At 45.5% G+C, this 16,126-nt stretch overlaps 1 protein-coding gene across 2 annotated transcripts; it reads left to right on the forward strand.

Moving 5' to 3' along the window:
* Positions 1 to 67: 67 nt before the first annotated feature.
* TMEM52 (transmembrane protein 52) lies at positions 68 to 15,750 on the forward strand. Of its 2 annotated transcripts, XM_087879303.1 has the most exons (7): positions 68 to 184; positions 3,091 to 3,226; positions 3,443 to 3,524; positions 7,840 to 7,883; positions 9,057 to 9,101; positions 13,015 to 13,184; positions 14,149 to 15,750. In XM_087879303.1, the coding sequence occupies exons 2-7, from the start codon at positions 3,207 to 3,209 to the stop codon at positions 14,475 to 14,477; spliced, it is 690 nt and encodes a 229-aa protein (XP_087735429.1). In that variant the 5' UTR covers positions 68 to 184; positions 3,091 to 3,206; the 3' UTR covers positions 14,478 to 15,750. The 2 variants fall into 2 exon arrangements, with proteins under 2 accessions (XP_087735429.1, XP_034290734.2); XM_034434843.3 differs by lacking the exons at positions 68 to 184; positions 3,091 to 3,226; positions 3,443 to 3,524 and adding an exon at positions 4,896 to 5,110.
* The last annotated feature ends 376 nt before the right edge of the window (positions 15,751 to 16,126 follow it).

The following is a 16,126-nucleotide window of genomic DNA, read 5'->3' on the forward strand; positions in this document are numbered from 1 at the left end:
AAGGTGGTCCCTATTTTTCTACTTGCATTTTTTTTACCTGCTTTCGAACTGCTAGGTTGGCAGAAGCCGGGACAAGTCACGGGAGCTCACCCCGTTACGCGGCGCCAGGGATTCGAACCGCCGAACTGCCGACTTTTCGATCGACAAGCTTAGCCACTGAGCCACCGCGTCCCAACCTGACTGGGTAGGTTGACGTTTTTAATGGAATCCCCTTGGAAAGATCCCCGCAAAATTTGAAAATAGGCAAACCCCAGTTCCTGTTCAGCCAGAAAGAAACGTCAGTCTGCCCCAATCTGGCACGCGCCTGCCAGCCAAGCCTCAGTTTCCCCATTTCCTTCCTTTCGAAAAACTCTTGAGCAGCCAAATAGGTTCGGGGGAATTATTGAAACCTAGGAAAACAGTTTATTACCATGTGTTTTTCCATTGCGTTTCAGCGAGCTCACACCCACACTCGGATCTGTGCCTGCTCCCTTGAAAAGGGCAAACAGATAGAAAACAACAGAGTTGTGGGGCTGGGAAGTCTTAAAATAACAGCCACATACTTTCTGAAACGCACAAGCACCGGGCCTCTTTTTTTTTTTTTTTTTTTTCCTTTTCAAAAAAAAGAGAGCCAGGAACAAAAGGTGTAGTTTTAAGGGAAATGAAAGAGCAATTCTCTTTTGCAATTGGCCTTGTTTATAGCTTGGTGTGTTGCGTGAAAGAACGTAGGTATGTTTTTAACCTATCGGAGAGAAGGATTGGGGCAGGGGGGCACAGGATAGCTGTCTTTAGAAGATCATTTGACGGCCGTGGCCAGGGGGGCTTTTTATCAGGTTCGCCTGATACGCCAGTTGCGCCCCTTTCTAGATCGGGACTCCCTACGCATAGTCACTCAGGCACTCGTCACTTCCCGCCTGGACTACTGCAACGCTCTCTACATGGGGCTCCCCCTGGGGTGCACCCGGAGGCTCCAGCTGGTCCAGAACGTGGCCGCGCAGGGGATTATGGGGGCGACGAGGCGCTCCCATGTGACACCTCTCCTGCGCGAGCTGCACTGGCTCCCGGTGGTCTTCCAGGTGCGCTTCAAGGTGTTGGTGACCACCTTTAAAGCGCTCCATGGCTTAGGGCCGGGGTACTTACGAGACCGCCTTCTGCCACCAATAGCCTCCCACCGGCCAGTACGCTCGCACAGAGTGGGCCTCCTCAGGGTGCCGTCCGCCAGACAATGTCGGCTGGCGACCCCCAGGGGGAGAGCCTTCTCTGTGGCGGCGCCCACCCTCTGGAACAACCTCCCCCCAGAGATACGTACAATAACAGACCTCCGGATTTTTCGTCGGGCCCTGAAAACCGATTTATTTCAACTAGCTGGGCTGGCTTGAGTTAAATTTTAAACTGATTTTAAATTGAAATTGTTTTAATTGCGGCCAAAATATTTAATTATTTTAAATAGTTTTTAGATTTTGTATGTTTTGTTTTTACTTTGGCTGTTCACCGCCCTGAGTCCTATATTGGAGAAGGGCGGTATAGAAATTTAAACAAATAAAATAAATAATAGCTGTCCTCCCAATGTTTGAGGGGCTGTCACGGAGGAGAGGATGGTGTTGACTTATTCTTCAAAGCACCTGAGAGCAGGACAAGAAGCAACTGGTAGAAGATCTTTAAGGAGAAATTTCCTGACAGAGTAATCAATCGATGGGACAGATTGCCTGTCGCAATTGTACGTGCTCTATCGTTGGAGGTTTTCAAAAATAGACTGGACAACCACCTGACAGATGGTATAAAATCCCCTGCCTTGGGCTCAGAGGTGGGATTCAGCCGGTTCGGACCAATTCAGGCAAACCGGATATTAATTTTAAGCTGATTCGCCGAACCGGTTGTTCCAAGGACTGGCTGACCCTGCCCGCCATGCCACGCCCCTCCCAGGGGCAGCCCGTTTTGGATGCCAGGTAAATGCAGGGCACGCGTGGAGGCTCTGGGAGGGCGAAAAATGGGCCTACCAGAAGTCCGGAAATGGGCCTGTTTCCGGCCTCCGTAGGGCCTCAAGTGCCCGGGGGAGGCTGTTTTTGGCCTCCTGGAGGCTCAAGAAAAGCCTCTGGAGCCCGGGGAGGGCAAAAAACGGGCCTACTGGAAGTACCGGAAGTCCAGAAATGGGCCTGTTTCCACGTTACCGCCAAGGAAACTACCCAACGATTCTGCATTCTGTAACGCTTGACTCGAGAAAGACTTTATAACTTTCCGGTCAGAGCATCTAACCAACCGTGATCGAGCTCCGAAAGCTAATCAAGATTGAACTTGATACTCTAGTCCAGAGGCAGAAAGCCACCGAAATCTGAAGGCGGTAGGATCCTAAATATAGCACAAGGTTCAGAAATTTAAATAAACTAGCTGGAGCCGGCCTCGTGCTTTCCAAATATAAGAATTACCGACATTTCTTAAGCATTGTAGTTTCACCACACCAGATTGTAGCCCCGTCCCTCTGCCAAAATTATCCCCATTCCCTCCCAACTCCAGGGGAAGGAAATTGCAAAATCTCCATTCCCACCCCACTCCTGGGAGAAGGATACTGCAAAATCCCCATTCCCTCCCCACTCCAGGGAAAGGATACTGCAAAATCCCCATTCCCTCCCCACTCCAGGGGAAGGATACTGCAAAATCTCCATTCCCACCCCACTCCAGGGAAAGCATACTGCAAAATCCCCATTCCCTCCCCACTCCAGGGGAAGGATATTGTAAAATCTCCATTCCCACCCCACTCCAGGGGAAGGATACTGCAAAATCTCCATTCCCGCCCCACTCTGGGACCAGCCAGAGGTGGTATTTGCCGGTTCTCCGAACTGCTCAAAATTTCCGCTACCAGTTCGCCAGAACCTGCTGGATTTCACCCCTGATATATGCGATCGTACCAATCGTTATTGAAGAGTATATTACCTTCCATTATGGTATCGATTATATAACCATCAAAATATTTACTCATCAGTTTTTTCTTTCTCGTGTAGTCCATATTTCGCACAAGTCCACTCATCTAACCTCTGAATCCGTAAAGCTAACCATTTGCAGAATCGTTCCCATGTTATTAAAATATTCCCAATCTTCTTTTTCTTTGATTTTTAGAGTTCACCTATCCATTTCTGCAGAGAGAAAATGTTTTTAAAAGCCCCGTCCAGGGGCAGGGATGACTGCCTTATCAGCACAGAGGGCTCGGCTTTGGCCTGGTGGTTTTCTTGGAGATGTTTCACGACCCATTTAGGTACCATCATCAGTGCTAGAAGGGAGTGGGGGTTTGGGAGGAGGAGGAGGAGGACGGTGGGGTCCCTGATGATTTCTGAGAAGGGTGGTTTTCTTATGGGTGTTTCACGACCTGTTTAGGTAACATCATCAGCGCACAGGGCATCATCAGGGACAGGGCGAGATTGACCAGAGAACTTAATGATGCCATGTTCTAATGCTTGTGTGGTTTTCATAGGTCTCTAGGGTATGTGTTAATGATATATTGCTGTCGTTTTAACTCTCCGCCGGGAGCTGCCCAGACTTGTGATGTAAGATGGGTGAGCTATGCAGATGTTTTAAATCAATAAATAAGTATAGATAAAGCCCAGCTTCTCTCGGGGAAGCCAGCTGGGGAAAGGATCCAGGGCTTGGATGGAGATGCGATGCTCATTATTGACGGTTCTGGACAGCAGGGGTGAGAAAGAGGGGGAGAGAGAGAGGGGGGGGAGAGAGATGGATAGAGGGATAGAAAGAAATAAGACAGGTAGGTAGGTAGGTAGGTAGGTAGGTAGGTAGGTAGGTAGATAGATAGATAGATAGATAGATAGATAGATAGACAGATAGACAGATAGACAGATAGACAGATAGACAGATAGACAGATAGAGGGATAGATAGATAGAGGGATAGAAAGAAATAAGGCAGATAGATAGATAGATAGATAGATAGATAGATAGATAGATAGAAATAAGACAGGTAGGTAGGTAGATAGATGATGAGAGAGAGAGATGGTAGATAGCTGGATAGAAGGCTAGATAGAAATAAGGTAGATAGATAGATAGAGGGATAGATAGAAATAAGACAGGTAGGTAGATGGATGATGAGAGAGAGAGAGAGATGGTAGATAACTGGATAGAGAGATAGCTAGAAATAAGGTAGGTGGGTAGGTAGGTAGATGGATCGAGGGATAGATAGAAATAAGAGGTAGGTAGGTAGATGATGAGAGAGAGAGAGATGGTAGATAGCTGGATAGAGGGCTAGATAGAAATAAGGTAGACAGATAGATAGATAGATAGATAGATAGATAGATAGATAGAGGGATAGATAGAAATAAGACAGGTAGGTAGATAGATGATGAGAGAGAGAGAGAGAGATGGTAGATAGCTGGATCGAGGGATAGATAGAAATAAGACAGGTAGATAATGATAGATAGATAGATAGATAGATAGATAGATAGATAGATAGATAGATAGATAGATAGATAGATTACAGAGGGATAGAGAGAAAGATACAAATAAGATAGATAGTAGGTAGATAGCCAGACAGACTGATTGCCTGCCTGATTGATTGATTGATGGATTGATTGATCGAGGCAATGTCGCCCAAAACCAGGCGGCATCTGATGGCACTTTTCCCAGGCATAATTTTATTAAAAAGACATCGGGACCATAGAGGCTTAGCCAGGGCTTTTTTTTGGGGGGGGGGTCATCCCACCATCCTTGACTCCCCAACCCATCCTCCTGATCCTTCCCCCCCCCCAAACACCCTCCTGCTAGACCGAGCCCACCCCTCCGCCTGTCCTCCTCCCCCCACCCCACCCCCGTGTGTCCCCCATTAGCGCCCGGGGGCCGAACAAAGCCGGCGGGGGGGTGGGTGGGTGGGTGGGGGTGGGGGGAATAAGCAGGGAGGGGGCGTGGCCGAGGCCGGGAGGGGGCGTGGCTCCTGGCCGAGGAATACCCTTGGCTAAGCGGGCGCCGCCTCCCTTTTTTTCCCCCCGCTCGGGCTGCCTGGCTCCCCTGCGCGATCGGCGGCGCTCTGGGCTCGTGTCCGAGACAAAGGCTGCCTCGGCCGGGCCCCATGGCTTCCCCCCGCCGAGCCAGCCCGGGCTCTTCCTTCCCGTTCTTGGCAGCCGCCCTCGGGGCGCAGGTGAGTGGCTTTCAGGTCCCAGGCGCCTCTCGGAGGATGCTTCAGGTGGGAGGGAGGAAGCCGGCTTCTCACGACCCGCGGAACCCCCGGGTCCATCCTAAGGGGCTGCGTCTCTTGGGAACCAGAAATCCGATCTGTAAAAGCAAACTTTAAGAGTCCCGGGGGAAAAAATGGGAGGGGAGCGGGCTTAAATCTGTCATCCTTCGATGATTTCTTTCTTTCTTTCTTTCTTTCTTTCTTTCTTTCTTTCTTTCTTTCTTTTCTTTTTTCTTCCTTCCTTCCTATTATTCTTTCCTTCCTCCCTCCCCTTCTCTTTCTCCTTCCTTCCTTCCTTCCTATTATTCTTTCCTTCCTCCCTCCCCTTCTCTTTCTCCTTCCTTCCTTCCTTCCTTCCCAGCTTCTGATTCCACTTCCTTTCTTCCCACCCTCATTTCCATTTCCTTCCTTCTCATTTCCATTTCCTTCTTCCCTCCCTTCCTTCCTTCCTTCCCACCTCCTCATTTCCATTTCCTTCTTCCCTCCCTTCCTTCCCACCTTCTCATTTCCATTTCCTCCCTTCCTTCCTTTCTCCCTCTCTCCCTTCCTTCTCACCTTTTCATTTCCATTTTCTCCCTCCGTCCCTCCCTCCACCCCTTCCTTCCTTCTTTCCTTCCTATTATTCTTTCCTTCCTCCCTCCCCTTCTCTTTCTCCTTCCTTCCTTCCTTCCCAGCTTCTGATTTCCACTCCCTTTCTTCCCACCCTCATTTCCATTTCCTTCCTTCTCATTTCCATTTCCTTCTTCCCTCCCTTTCTTCCTTCCTTCCCACCTTCTCATTTCCATTTCCTCCCTTCCTCCCTTTCTTTCTCCCCCTCTCCCTTCCTTCTCACCTTTTCATTTCCATTTTCTCCTTCCGTCTCCTCCCTCTGTCCCTTCTTTCCTTCCTTCCTTCCTTCCTCCCTCCCTCCCTTCCTATTATTCTTTCCTTCCTTCCTTCCTCCCCTTCTCTTTCTCCTTCCTTCCTTCCCAGCTTCCGATTTCCACTTCCTTTCTTCCCTCCCTCATTTCCATTTCCTTCCTTCTCATTTCCATTTCCTTCTTCCCTCCCTTTCTTCCTGCCTTCCCACCTTCTCATTTCCATTTCCTCCCTTCCTCCCTTTCTTTCTCCCTCTCTCCCTTCCTTCTCACCTTTTCATTTTCACCCTCCCTCCCTCCCTTCCTTCCTTCCTTCCTTCCTTCCTTTTTTCTTTTCTTTTCTTTTCTTTTCTTTTTCTCCATCCTGGAGACCCATTGGTTAAATCCAAACCGATACTGATTTTGGGAATAATTCACAGCTTGGCCAATCCACCTGCCTCCCTCCCTCCCTGTCCTGAATCGGAAATTTGTAATCGGTAAATCAGCCTGTGGTTTCGTTTCATACAAAAGCTTTATTTTTTTAAAAAAAAAACAAACCCTTTAGATTTTTGCAGGTTTGACTAGCCTTGATGAAATTCCTAAAAATTTGGAAAAATTGCTGGGTTGTTTTTTTTTTAGCCGAGCTGTGTGTGTTTTGCTGGACAATCCTAAGGCACTCCCACCCACCACCCACCCCCGGTTGCAATAAATGAGTTTATAGTCCAAAGTTGAATAAATACGCTCAATAGTCCGTCTCTTTAGTCTTATTTTGGTAGAGCGGTGAAGAACGTGCATTTCAGGTTGAGTGAATGACAGCAGATTTTTTTTTTTCTTTGTCGTCAAGCAGATCTCCGGTTAGGGAAGAACTTCCAGTCAGAATGAGTCCAGAACAAACCTGATTTCCAATGTTTTCATATGCACCAGCAGTGCGTATGTGTTGTGTTCATACAACTGTGTTGTGGGTTTTTTTTGTTTTGTTTTGTTTTTTTGAGTTTGTCCTCAAGCCAAATGCAGCAGGGTATCTCCACCTGGACTGCTTGAAGATTTGTGTGGGACGTCAACTACCCAGAATTCCCCAGGCATGGGGAATTCTGGGAGTTGAAGTCCACATCTCTTCAAGCAGCCAATGGGAGTTGAGGTCCGCGCATATCTTCGAGCGGTTGAAAAACATTGGGCTTTAGCATCTGCATTTGTGAAGGATGCTTGGTTGAATTTAACTTTGGCTCGTTTTTGAGGGTTTGTTTGAATTATTGGTTGAACTCAATCCCTCAATAACGGTACTATATGGTTTCCTGCCTAAGCAGGGGGTTGGACTAGAAGACCTCCAAGGTCCCTTCCAACTCTCATATTTCTATTCTATTCTATTCTATTCTATTCTATTCTATTCTATTCTATTCTATTCTATTTATTCCATTCCACTCCACTCCACTCCACTCTACTCTATTCCAAGAATAGATGCAAGTCATGAATTCTTCTATCTTCCATCCCATCCCCTCCCCTCCCCTCCCATCCCATCCCATCCCATCCCATTCCATTCCATTCCATTCCATTCCATTCAATATGAATTGAAACTCTCCTCGGGTCACTCTGTAAATCCAGAACGTAATTAATTCAAGAACTCAAGGCAGGAAATCTTGAATATCAGGGTATAATTTTGTGAACCGCTCAGGGAGATCTGAGTCGTGGATGATTAGTCCTGTACTGCTTGAGTCTGGTTCTCAAATCCATCAGATTAACAAAGAGTGTTTTTTTTAGCCGCTGTCTGTTTTTAAGAGCCACCAAATTAGGATTCAGGATTTGCCCTCTTGTCTTCCTTTTCCTGTGCTAAATATTCTATTTTTCCATCCTCTCCACCAGGCTGTGCCTTCCTTTTGTGAGATCCTCTGCAGCGGCCACCAAGAGTAAGTCAATTTTAAGTTATCATCTTTGAGAAGGTACCCAGGGAGTCCTCCACTTTCGACCACAACTGAGCCCAAAACTTCGGTTGTTAACTGAGTTTTGCTCCCATTTTAGGGCCTATCTTGCCACAGTGGTTAAGTGAATCACTTCAGTTGTTAAGTCCCCGTTGACTTGGCTTGTCAGCAGGCCGCAAAAGAGGCTCACATGACACCTGCCCCCCCCCCAGGAGACTGCGACGGTCATAAATACGAGTCACCTGCCAAGCGTCTGAATTTTGATCATGGGGATGCTGCAACGGTCGTAAGTCTGAAAACTGGCCACAAGCCATGTTTTTCAGTGCCGTTGGAACTTTGGCCACTCAACGAATGGCTATAAGTCAAGAACTACCTGGGTATACCTTTCAAATATTTACAAGGTGGTGTTAGAATAGAATAACAGAGTTGGAAGGGACCTCGGAGGTCTTCTAGTCCAACCCCCTGCTTAGGTAGGAAACCCGACACCACGCCAGATTATCCAACATCTTCTTGAAAATTTCCAGTGTTGGAGCATTCACAACTTCTGGTGGTAAGTTGTTCCACGGATTAATTGTTCTCACTGTCAGGAAATTTCTCCTTAGTTCTAAGTTGCTTCTGTCCTTGATTAGTTTCCATCCGTTGCTTCTTGTCCTGCCCTCAGGTGCTTTGGAGAATAGCTTGACTGCCTCTTCTTTGGGGCAGCCCCTGAGATATTGGAAGACTGCTATCATGTCTCCCCTAATCCTTCTTTCCATTAAACTAGACATACCCAGTTCCTGCAACCGTTCTTCATATGTTTTAGCCTCCAGTCCCCTAATCCTCTTCGTTGCTCTTCTCTGCACTCTTTCTAGAGTCTCCACATCTTTTTCACATCATGGCGACCAAAACTGGATGCAGGATTCCAATCATGGCCTTACCAAGGCCTTATAAAGTGGTCTCAACACTTCACCTGATCTTGATTCTATTCCCTCTGTTGATGCAGCCTAGAATTGTGTCGAATCTCCCTGGTGGTTTTTTGCCTTCCAGTTACTCGCCTCCAAATTGGAAGTGAACAAAATCGGCCTGCCTTTTTCTTATTTGTTGTGGGTGCGCTGGATCAGGTGTGTGTGTGAGCTGGATCGAGTGATTTGATGATTGATCAGTGACTTCCTTCCCTTGCAGATGTTCCGAACAAGGGACCAGCTGGACAAGCTTGTGGTACGTTTGGTAAGTTGTATTTATTTATTTATTTATTTTTAATCGTTCCTGAAGCGTCTTTTGTTTCAGCAACAGCTCGCCGAAATTCAAACCCAGTCCTGGATGTCTCTCAGAGGGTGCTAAAATGTGGCTTGTTTTAACCACGCCTTTAGGAATAAACCAAGATTTGAATCCAGAGTCTCCAGAAGGAGACTTAGCTGGCAAAATAGTCTTTTCCAGTTGGGGGGCTGCCTTTATATTTGGGGAGGGGGGTGGTACTTGCCAATGTTGACATTGGTTTAAAAGTGGGTCTTGGCCCATTTTACGGCCTTTCTTGCCACAGTTGTTAAGTCAATCCCTGTCACATGGTTGTTAAGTGAATCTCGGCTTCCCTATGGACTTTGCTTCTTGGAAGGTCCCCAAAAGTGATTACGTGACCTCGGGGGCATCGCAACCGTCATAAGTACCAAGCCAAGCATCTGAATTTTTGATTGTGTGAATGTCGGGATGTTGTAGCAGTTGTGAATGTAAATGTGTATGAGACACTTTTTTTTTCAGTGTCGTTACTCTGGATATTAAACAAATGGTTGTAAGTCAAGGACTACCTGCATTAGAGTAGAAAAAGGGGTATATATTTCTGTGTTTATGTTTGCGTAGAAGTATCCCTGCATACACAGAAATTCAGGCAAACCTACAAATTGATTTGCAGTAGTGCACTGAGAGCGTATGCACCAAGACAAATTCCTTGTGTGTCCAATCACACTTGGCCAATAAAAAATTCTATTCTATTCTATTCTATTCTATTCTATTCTATTCTATTCTATTCTATTCTATTCTATTCTATTCTATTCTATTCTATTCTATTCTACTCTACTCTACTCTACTCTACTCTACTCTACTCTACTCTACTCTACTCTATTCCTGTCCTGTCCTGTCCTGTCCTGTCCTCTCCTCTCCTCTCCTCTCCTCTCCTCTCCTCTCCTCCTATCCTATCCTATCCTATCCTATCCTATCCCATCCTATCCTATCCTATCCTATCCTATCCTATCCCATCCCATCCCATCCCATCCCATCCCATCCCATTCCATTCTCACTTCTCTCTTCTCTTCTCTTCTCTTCTCTTCTCTTCTCTTCTCTTCTCTTCTCTTCTCTTTTATTCTATTCCATTCCATTCCATTCCAATCTATCCTGCACTACTCTACTCTACTCAACTCTGCTCTACTCTATTCTATACACTACTCCTCTCCTCTCCCCTCCTCTCCCCTCCCCTCCTCTCCTCTGCTCTATTCTATTCTATTCTATTCTACTGGCCAAAATTGTGGAAACCTTTTGGGAAAAGTGTATTTTCTAAAACTAGTTCATAACACCACTTTATTTTGGAGTAGTACCCTATAAAATTTATATATCCATGGAAAGAGTATTTAATCAAGAATGTAATGCCATAACTTTTATGAAGGATTTGCCATTAGAATAGCAGTTACAAAGGAGAAAACTGAAACACGTAGAAAAAAAAACGAGATATGTAAAAATGATCCCCATGTCAGTTAATGCTTAATTGGGTAACCTTTAGCATGAATGACGGCCTTACAACGTCTTTCCATGGACTGAACCAAGACTTTGTGTTCTACAGCTGTTATAATGTGAAACCAAGATTGAATGATGGTTTCTATTAACTGGGTTTTATTGCTGGGTCGTTTCTGGCTAACAGGTTTCTTTAGTCAGAAAATCCACAGATTTTCAATTGGGTGAAGATCGGGGCTATTCCCAGGCCATTCCAGCAGTGGAATAGGATGATCTTGAAACTCCAAAAAAAAAAAGAGTGATGTTATTAGCCATCAAACCTCAAAAAATACAACTTTTCCCAAAAGGTTTCCACAATTTTGTCCACTACTCTATGGTGGAATTACAATATAGTAATGGCTGGGAATGTTGAGATTTGTAGTACGCTCAACCTGAGCAGGAGCAGAGACTACGCCAACCCTCTCTGTTAGTTGGGACGATCCCAGAGGTGAACAATTAAAGGCAAAAAAACAAAAACAAAAAAACGATTTGGTTCTTCTAGGGCCCGTCCTCCTCCGCCTTTGTTCTTCGGATGAATTCATCGGTTCTCTTCTCAATTCTTGTCAAAATTCCTGCCTGCTGAGGGTGTGTGTGACTCAACAACACACCAAGTTTGTGGGTCAACATCCTGGGCTGTTAGAAACTTGAGAAGTTTGCCGCACCCGGAAAAAAAAAAAAGTGGGCGGATTTTCCTCTTTGCCGTGATTCAGATGACCGGGTTTTGTTGGTGGAAGAAGTCAAGCGCGGGGCAGGCCCTTCGACTCATTCTGACTTGGCTTTTGGGGGATGTTTGGCATATTTCAGGATGAGGTCAGGTTTCCACCTACTTCTCTCTGTTGCTTCCGGGGGAATATTGAAAGAATAAAACAACAGGAATCGTGTTTTTAAGGTGATGAAATACGACGTCTTGTTTGCATTCAGCCACTAATTTGCAGAAACCGCATAAGTGAAGCAATCAACTGGCTTCCCAGTTTCGTGTTGCTGCCATCCTCTGCGAGGAAAATCAGGTCATTCATTCAAGCTGCAATGTATACTGCTCAAAAAAAAAATAAAGGGAACACAAGCAGATCCGAGATCTGAAGGAATGAAATAGCCTTATTAAATACTTTGTTCTTTACGTACAGTAGTTTATACACTGCTCAAACAACTAAAGGGAACACAAAACTACTGTATGTAACAAACAAAGTATTTAATAAGGCTATTTCATTCATTCAGATCTTGGGTGTCTTCTGCTTGTGTTCCCTTTATTTATTTATTTATTTTAATTTGATTTATATGCCGCCCTTCTCCGGAGACTCAGGGCGGCTTACAATGCGTTAAGCAATAGCCTTCATACTTTTGCTTATTGCCCCCACAAACTGGGTCCTCATTTAACCTACCTTAGAAAGGATGGAAGGCTGAGTCAACCTTGAGCCTTGGCGAGATTTCGAACCTGCAGTAATTACAGGCAGCTGGTCTGCAGCTGGTTTTTGAGTAGTATATATTACTTGGCCTAAGAAACAGAAGTCAGATGATAACATTACAAAGGGTAGTTCTTTTGTGTGAATCATTAAGGATTTGGGCAATGTTTTACCTAGAAATGTTAAATCCCTAACTTTCTGAGTGCCCGTTTTCTTTTTTTCTTTTTTTGTTCTTTTTGTCTTTTGCCGATCTGCGTTACTGCCCGATGAACAGATTGCTTAATAGTGCAAAAGTTTTATGAGGGTTTTTTTTTTAGGACTTAATTGGTAATTGGTGGGGGCGGGAGACGTGCGTGCACACACACATGTGCGTAAAAAATCTCTTTGCCTTCCTCCCTCACTCCTGCTTTCTCTCCTTCCTTTTCTCTTTTCTCCCTTCCTTCCCTCCCTCCCTCTTTTACCCTTCCTTTCTTCTTTCTTTCTTTCTTTCCTCCCTCCTTCCTGCTTTCCCTCTCCTTCCTTCCCTTCTTCCTTCCTTCCTTCTTCTTCTTTCTGTCTTTGCCTTCCTCCCTCTCTCCGGTTTTCTCTCCTTCCCTCTCTCTTTTATTCCTTCCCTCCCTCCCTTTTTTACCCTTCTTCTTTCTTTCTTTCCTACCTCCTTCCTGCTTTATCTCTCCTTCTTCCGTCCCTTCCTTCCTTCTGTCTTTGTCTTCCTCCCTCTCTCCTGTTTACCTCCTTCCCTTTCTCTTTTATTCCTTCTCTCCCTCCCTCTTTTACCCTTCCTTTCTGCTTTCTTTCCTCCTTCCTTCCTGCTTTCTTTCTCCTTCCTTCCTTCCTTCCTTCCTTCCTTCCTTCCTTCCTTCCTTCCTTCCTTCCTTCTCTTTCTCTCCTTCCTACCTTCCTCCCATCTTTTATCCTTCCCTCCCTCCCTCCCCTTCTCTTTGTAATCCCATTCACTGACTTTTCCCATTTTCACCCCGCAGGCTTATCCTGCTCACCGTCTTCCTGCTCCTGATGTGTGGGATCGGAGCCAGCTGTGCCAAATTCTGCTGCCGCACCAAGCAGCCCCTGCGCCAAACCTTCCCGCCCCATGCGCACGACCTGACCGTCATCCCCATGGAGCATGACAGCACCGCCCACAGCACGGTTACCTGTAAGTCAACCCTGACGGGCTTCTCTTTTTCTGGCATTCTCTAAAAATCTGGAGTTTTAGGCATGAACATACTCCACGGTCAAATGAGCAAATTTCAGTGTTGGTATTCAGCCGGTTCGGACCTGTTCAGGCGAACTGGTAGCGGCGACAAGCCAAGTCAAAGGGGAAGCCCGATTCGTTTAACGACCGGGTGGCTAACCTAACCGTTGTCATGATTCACTTAACAACGGTGGGATGAAAGGTCGTAAAACCGGTCAAAATTCAACGGACCAACTGTCTCACTTAGCAATGAGGGAATGTTGCGTTCAGTTGTGGTCGGGAGCTGAAGACTATATTGCTTTTCTATTCTTCTCGTTTTCAGCTTTCAGCGGAGTCGCTCAGAGGCAAAGAAAATGTATATTTGATTATTCATGTAATAACCGCAGCTAGAATTGTATCTGCACAAACCTGGAAAAGTGAAGAGATTCCTACAGAGGAGAATATGATAAGGAAATAGTAGAATGTGCGGAAATGAATAGATTAACACTGGCAATGAAAGAGAAAGAACAAACTGGTTATTATGCAACATGGGGAACATTTTATCGATGGTTAGAGGACAAATATAAACATTAGAAATAAAAGTAGACGAGTAAAATATAGAAAATAGTTAATAGAATTAATAGAGTTAAGCAAATTAAAAAGTAGACGTAAAGTATTAGATATTTAATGTATTGGTATTAAGTTAAAAATAGATTAAATAATGAATATGATCGTAAATTTTAACTGTTATTGCACAAACATTGTTACCCAGACGACACACTGTTTAATGTAAAATGGATTATTTGTACTAAAATAAAATAAAATTAGGGGAAAAAAAGAGGGAATTGGACGGCCCTGTACATTTTCTTGTATTAAAAATAAAAATAAATGAATAAATAAAACACCGCAGGACAGCCTAATCTTTCTGCTTCATTGTTTTTTACAGCGTACAGCTCCCTCCAGTACCCTCCCAACGTCTCCCTCTCACTGCCTTTTGGAGACCCGGATAGGAACACGGCTTGTCCTCCAGCCTACAGCCTCTACGCCATAGAGATGCCCCCCTCCTACGACGAGGCCATCCGGATGTCCAAGCCTCACGACGAGACTCCGTCAGCGGGCCAGAAACTGGACGGCGGCGCCTGTGAACTGGCAGCCTCGGCGAGGGAGCGGAACGAAACTCCCAGGTTGCCCGGATCATCCCAAAACTGCCCCATGGAGGCGCAAGAGAACCCGGGGGACGCGTCCACCGGTACTTCCTCCCCCGAGCAGTCATAGCGGTCTCTTCGATAGGGGAACAGGGAGAATACGGACCGAAGTCGCGGTGGAGAAGGGAAATTTGATCATCGGAGTTTGGATCCAGTGTCTCCTGCCGCTTTCTGAGTACCGTTGGACTTTTCGAGGAAATGGAAATCAGATCCTTGCTCCCCACCCACCCCTCCGTGTCTGAAGTATCCAAGGTGAAAAATAAAGCTTTGGGGATGACAGGCCCCCCTACCCTTAGAGCAAGAGTCAGCAACCTGTGGCTCTGGAGCCGCATGTGGCTCTTTCACCCCTCTGCTGCGGCTCCCTGTCACTCAAAAAAGGCGTCACAACCGCCAATGTGCGACACCCGCCGGCACGCGATTTATTGAGCTTTTCAACCCCCGGTAGGCCGACCATGGATAAATCCAAGGAAAGAAAAGTTTCAGAAGAAAACAGAACGTTTAATTCAACTACATATGCTAGTTTTGCGGCCGCTCAAGGAATAGTCAGGCACGGGAAGGGTTTTGTGGCTCCCGGTGTTTTCTTTTCTGTGGGAAACGGGTCCAAATGGCTCTTTGGAGTGTTGAAGGTTACAGACCCCTGCCTTAGAGGTTCAGCTGCCTTGAATGCATTGGATTAGCAGAAAAATGTCTGCCTGCTGGACTTAAAGGGGGTCGAAGGGTCTCTCTACCCCACACCCTGCCATCGGGGGGAGCAAGTACAGATTTAATCTCTCTTTCTTCTGCGGAAGACTGGATTTTCTAGCAAATTGCTGAAAGATGGGGATTCGTTGCTATGTAACGGCCAAGCTTGAACCCAGGGCCCTGTTTTTTTTTAAAAAAATTCCTATGTTCTTCTTTTGATAGACTTGGGCAGTATTTTCCAAGGTACCAAGGTGTTGGAAATTCTTTTGGAGAAAGGCCAAAGTTCCATCTTTTTAAAAAAAATCCTAAATCCAAACCGGGAATATACTGTAGTTTCTCGGTGTTTGCGGCCCCCGATTTCCTCGTCTCCTCCTCCCAAGACGATTGTCGTGTCCCATTGGAATGTGAACTCTGCGTTGGGATATTTCGAGTTCCTGCTGCGGATTTAAAAAGAACGGTGCCCGTCTTTTCGCCAAGAAACCATAGATTTTTTTTAAAAAAATATTTTGAATCTAGCAATATTCTGCTGAAACCACGAAGCATTTTGTATTTTAGGTAATTCGTTTTTAAAAAATGTTTATGTATGTCATTCTCTGTTTGTATGTGTTGTATATAGAAGGTCAACCTATTGGGAGAATTTCTTATATAAATACTCCGCTGAATAGTTTTGTTTTTTTTCCCCCATTGATCTAATTTTTCATCCATAGCTGAAAACGAATCTGAAATAAGTCTCTAATATTTGTCACCTTTAAGGAATGGGTGTGTTTTGCTGTGTTATTTTTCTATTTGAATCATTCATTGCCTCTGGAGTATACCCCCATTTCGCAGGAGAGGTAGTCCTCGATTTACGACCAACAATTGAGCCCAAAGTTTGTCTGGCTAAGCTAGGCATCGGTTAAGCGAATACCAAAATGGCAGCCTCATACAATCCAGCGGGCTAGGAAGTCCTAACAAACCAGGTTACAGCTTAGCAGAAGTTGTGATGTTCTTTTTTGCACAACTCCTCGGGAGTTTCAAAGAACACACTAGTGTTGTGTA

Source organism: Pantherophis guttatus, chromosome 15 (genome assembly GCF_059756535.1).
Source record: "Pantherophis guttatus breed Tessera chromosome 15, ASM5975653v1, whole genome shotgun sequence".
Taxonomy (NCBI): Eukaryota; Metazoa; Chordata; class Lepidosauria; order Squamata; family Colubridae; genus Pantherophis; species Pantherophis guttatus.

Bases quoted from the DNA above. Each gene is read 5' to 3' on its own strand.
- TMEM52 (XM_087879303.1), top strand. From the start codon at position 3,207: ATGTTTCACGACCCATTTAG. The intron at 3,227-3,442 runs GTACCATCATCA...TGGTTTTCATAG, and splicing joins ATGTTTCACGACCCATTTAG to GTCTCTAGGGTATGTGTTAA. The intron at 9,102-13,014 runs GTAAGTTGTATT...TTCACCCCGCAG, and splicing joins ACAAGCTTGTGGTACGTTTG to GCTTATCCTGCTCACCGTCT.